Source organism: Oryzias melastigma, linkage group LG23, assembly GCF_002922805.2.
Source record: "Oryzias melastigma strain HK-1 linkage group LG23, ASM292280v2, whole genome shotgun sequence".
NCBI classification, from domain to species: domain Eukaryota; kingdom Metazoa; phylum Chordata; class Actinopteri; order Beloniformes; family Adrianichthyidae; genus Oryzias; species Oryzias melastigma.
In genome coordinates, this window is record NC_050534.1 from 19,601,986 (window position 1) to 19,606,305 (window position 4,320).

Genomic DNA, 4,320 nt, shown 5'->3' on the forward strand with positions numbered 1-4,320 from the left:
AAATTTGAAAAAAAAACCCTGAAAACTTGAAATATATGTAAAAAATTTGAAAAAGAAAAAATAGTGAAGATTTGAAATTACAAAAAAACTATAAATAAAAATTCAAAGCCCCTCCCCCATGTAAAATTAGGCTCAGCTCAGCAGAGAAAACTCGAAAATCAAAATTGAAACTGTAAGACTGAGGATTATAAGTGAAGATTCAGAAAAGAAAGAAAAAATATGAAAATTCAAAACAGCAGCTGTTACGAGTTGATAATTTGCTTTCAATCTGCATTTTTTTCTTTTATACTGTTTTTTATTTCAAGTTTTCACTATTTTGTTTTTTTCAAATTTTCAAAATTTATTTTTAAGTTTTCAGGTTTTTTTTTTATTTTCCTTTTTTCCCCTCAAATTTACAGTTTTTTTTCTTCACATTTTCTATATTTTTTTTTATTTTCAGTTTTTTTTTCAAATTTACAATGTCTTGTTTTCAAATTTTCATTTTTTTTCTGTTTTCAAATTTTCAAAAAAATTTCAGTTACAGTATCTATTTTCAAGATTTCAATCTGTTTTTTCGTTCACTTTAGCTGATCCTGATTTGACCCCTTAAGAAGGACTCCGGGACTCTGAGAAATTCTGGAGTTTGAGAAGGAACTGAAGCTGCAGCAGAGAGTGGGGTTGGGGTTGGGGGGGGTGTTGGGATCTTCTCCTACTTGGCTTTGAGGGTCTCCTCCTGGCAGTCCCAGCTCTGCTCCTCCAGCTCCTGCAGCTCCTTCAGGACTCGGCCCGGCTTGTAGGCGGCGTTGACCAGCATGCTCAGCATCTGGAGGCAGAACAAAAATAAAAGTAACAAACAGAAACGTGTTCAAACAAACAGAGACTAACAGAAAGCTCCAGTGAAGTCCCTGGAGGAATGAGGGTCTTTTTCCTGCTGGAGGTAAACGCGTTTGATTGACAGATCGGTGCATTAGAATAAAGCAGTGCAGGAAAACTGCAGGTGGCTAACGAGATGAGCCCCGCCCCCCTAGAAACTGTTGGAATAAACATCGACTGTATCTGAGATCTGGACTGAGTAACCCGCCCCCTCCTGGTGTTCCAAACAGAAAGTAACAGCTGGCTTCAGAAAGCCAGAATCCCATAGATTTCGATAGAGAAATGAACAGCTGTTCTTGAGTCATTCTATTGCTTTGATCTCTTTTTAACATCTTGATAATCCTCATTTTTTATATTATTCAAGTTACAAACTGACCAATCAGAAGCCTCAATAAAAGTAACCTGCTGGCCCCACATTCAAAACTTTTAACAGATTTTGTGATTGGCTCGAGTGTTTGTCATAAAATCTCAGACCAACTCGGACCAGTCGCTGTTTACTGTCGATGTCTGGCTCCAACATGGTGGCGTCCGTATCATTAAAAAATGGTGACTTCATTTGGTCAGAGTGGGTGATATTCACACAGACTTTTCATGGGTGACGTCACACTTGCCCAGTCCAGTTCTCATATACAGTCGATGGAATAAAGCTAATATCCGTCCCGCCCCCACGTCAGCCCACCTCTTTGAGGACCAGCGTGCACTTGCCCGGCCCCACGGCCTGCGGCAACTCCGCGATGCGGCCCTTGTTGAGGTAGGGGCCCGAGAAGCAGCGGTGGTTGACGAAGATCTTGGAGCAGCAGTATCTTCCGTTAGCCGAGCCTGAAACACCGACAGGAGAGAAACCAACTTATACGGAGAACCGCTTCCTTTGAGTAACAGTTAAGTTCAAGAGCACAAAAAATCTGTTCAAACAACAAACTGAGAACATTAATCACATTTGCATTGTATTTGAAATCATTTCAATTTAAAATTTTTTAACCCAGATTGATTGACATGCCAGTAATGAAGCACCAAATTCTGTGTTTTAACCTTTTGTATCCAAGGGACTAAATCTCTGTTTTTGTCTACTTTTGAATTTACTTCAGTATTTGAGAGACAGCTGGCACAGTAAATCGCTCCAACATACTTCTGCTGGCTCACGTTTAGAATCTTGTGGATTGCTACAAAATCTGTGTGCCTCAACCAACGAGACCTGAGTGGAGATCCCCAGGACTTGAGTCGAGACCCACCTGACTTGAGTCGCCACCCACCTGACTTGGGTCTCAACCAACAAGACTTGAGTAAAGACTCACAAGACATGAGCCACGACCCACGAGACATAAGTCTCAACCAACAAGACTTGAGTCGTGACTAATGAGACATGAGTCGAGACTCACGAGACTTGTGCCGCGACCCACGATATTTGAGTCGCGACCCACGATATTTGAGTCGCGACCCGCGAGACTTGAGCCGCGACCCACGAGACTTGAGCCGCGACCCACGAGACTTGAGCCGCGACCCAGGAGATTTGAGTCGCGACCCAGGAGACTTGAGTCGCGACCCAGGAGACTTGAGTCGCGACCCAGGCGACTTGAGCCGCGACCCACGAGACTTGAGCCGCGACCCATGAGACTTGAGCCGCGACCCAGGAGATTTGAGCCGCGACCCAGGTGACTTGAGTCGCGACCCAGGAGACTTGAGTCGTGACCCACGAGATTTGAGTCGCGACCCACGAGATCTGAGCCGCGACCCACGAGATTTGAGCCGCAGACCCTGAGATTAGAGTCGCGACCCACGATATTTGAGTCGCGACCCACGATATTTGAGTCGCGACCCACGAGATTTGAGTCGCGACCCACGAGATTTGAGTCGCGACCCACCTGACTTGAGCCGTGACCCACAAGACTTTTTTCTCCTGCAGCAAAGAGAACAAAGTTTTGTTGTTTTTAGAAACTGTTAGAATAAAAACCAGCTGGTAGAGAGGATTCATGGGAAGGCGTTGTGCGCTCTTCACTCGACACTGGAATGTGGGACACAGGAAGTCAACATTCACAACAATCTAACAGGATTTTGTTTAAAAAAATAGACAATAAAAAAAAATCCTAATTTGTAACCCATCAAACAAACAAAAATTACTAATAATTTTCCATTTTATTTTGTATTTCAAAACCATCAAACACTGCTGCACTTTCACCACATATTAAGCATCTTTCCGTGGGAGTCAGACTGTCTGACCCCCCCCCCCGTCCTAAATTTCTCTCAGCATCCTTGAGGGGCTGAACTGATGGTCGCCGCCCCCACCCCCCCACCACCTTACTGGTGGGCTGAATGGTAATTAGGTGAGGCGATGAATATGCATGAATGAGTGGGTGTTTAAAAAAATGGAAGAGAATTTGCAAAAGAGGACAAAGGTCTCATGGAAGAACCCCCCCCTTACATGTGTGTTTTTTCCTGATCTAAATAAACAATGCAGGGGTGGGGGGTGGGGGGATTCGACAAACTCCCTTCAAGGTGAGATCTGGTTCCAGAAGATTTTGCAGCTTTGAGAGTCGAAAAAGCTTTTGGACAAAGAAAACAAAAACACAAGACACATGCAAACACGACAGGAAGTACAGTATAAAAGTAAAAGCACTAGTAAGTCTTTATGCAAAGAGTTAAGATGAGAAAAAGTCCAAATGTTTGGAGTTAAAACTGTTTCAGAGGTTTAAAATAATAAACAATCCTCTGGTAGACAAACAACTGTTTTCCATATTTTGGCTTTAATTGATCCTATTTTACCTCTGAAAGTTCAAATGTCTTTGAGATGTGACTTTTAATTCCAAGTGAGGTTTGATTATTCATAAATAAATAAAATAAAATGTTCAAGATTTCATTTTTCTTCTTTAAAAAACTCTATAAAAATGTCCTTAAGTTGCTATTTTTTGCTCTTAACTATAAAGTAGAATAGTATTTAAACTTTATTTGATGAATGTTTTCTATTAACGTGTAAAAGTCAGAACTCTTTTTTCTGCCGTTTTCCTGTAAGATGAAATAGTACTCGAACTTGAATACTTTTGCTAATAAATGAAAAACAATTAACAGTTTGTTTAAACATTTGTCTAACTTATTTTTTTTGCTGTTATCTGTAAAATAAAATAGTATTTAAACTTTAATTTGGAGATATTTTAGTTGATACCGTTAAAAAACAAAAACAGGAAATGTGGCTTTATAATATCAAAATTTGCTTAAATTATTTTTTGTAAAATGAAACCATATTGATCTTTCTGTTAATAAAGTGAACAAAATGCTGAAAATTTGATTTTATATTATAACTTACATTTTTTGCACTTATCTATAGAATAAAATAGTATTTAAAGTTTATTTGATGAATCTTTTCTTTGTTATTAAAGTAGAAAATTCAGAACATTTATATTTATTCAAACAAAATGTACTTTACTTCTTTTTTCTGCTGTTTTTTTTAAAGTCAAATAGTGTTGAAACTATCCAGCG

At 39.8% G+C, this 4,320-nt stretch overlaps 1 protein-coding gene across 4 annotated transcripts in view; it reads right to left on the reverse strand.

Moving 5' to 3' along the window:
- The window catches only part of sfmbt2 (Scm like with four mbt domains 2), a 62,926-nt gene that overhangs the window by 6,021 nt on the left and 52,585 nt on the right, over positions 1-4,320 (reverse strand). For all 4 annotated transcript variants that reach the window (XM_024288518.2, XM_024288537.2, XM_024288531.2 and 1 more), the window contains 2 exons: positions 1,532-1,671; positions 693-802 (listed from right to left, as the gene is read on the reverse strand). In XM_024288518.2, coding sequence (XP_024144286.1) covers positions 693-802; positions 1,532-1,671 — 250 coding nt within the window. The remainder of the gene's footprint in view (positions 1-692; positions 803-1,531; positions 1,672-4,320) is intronic.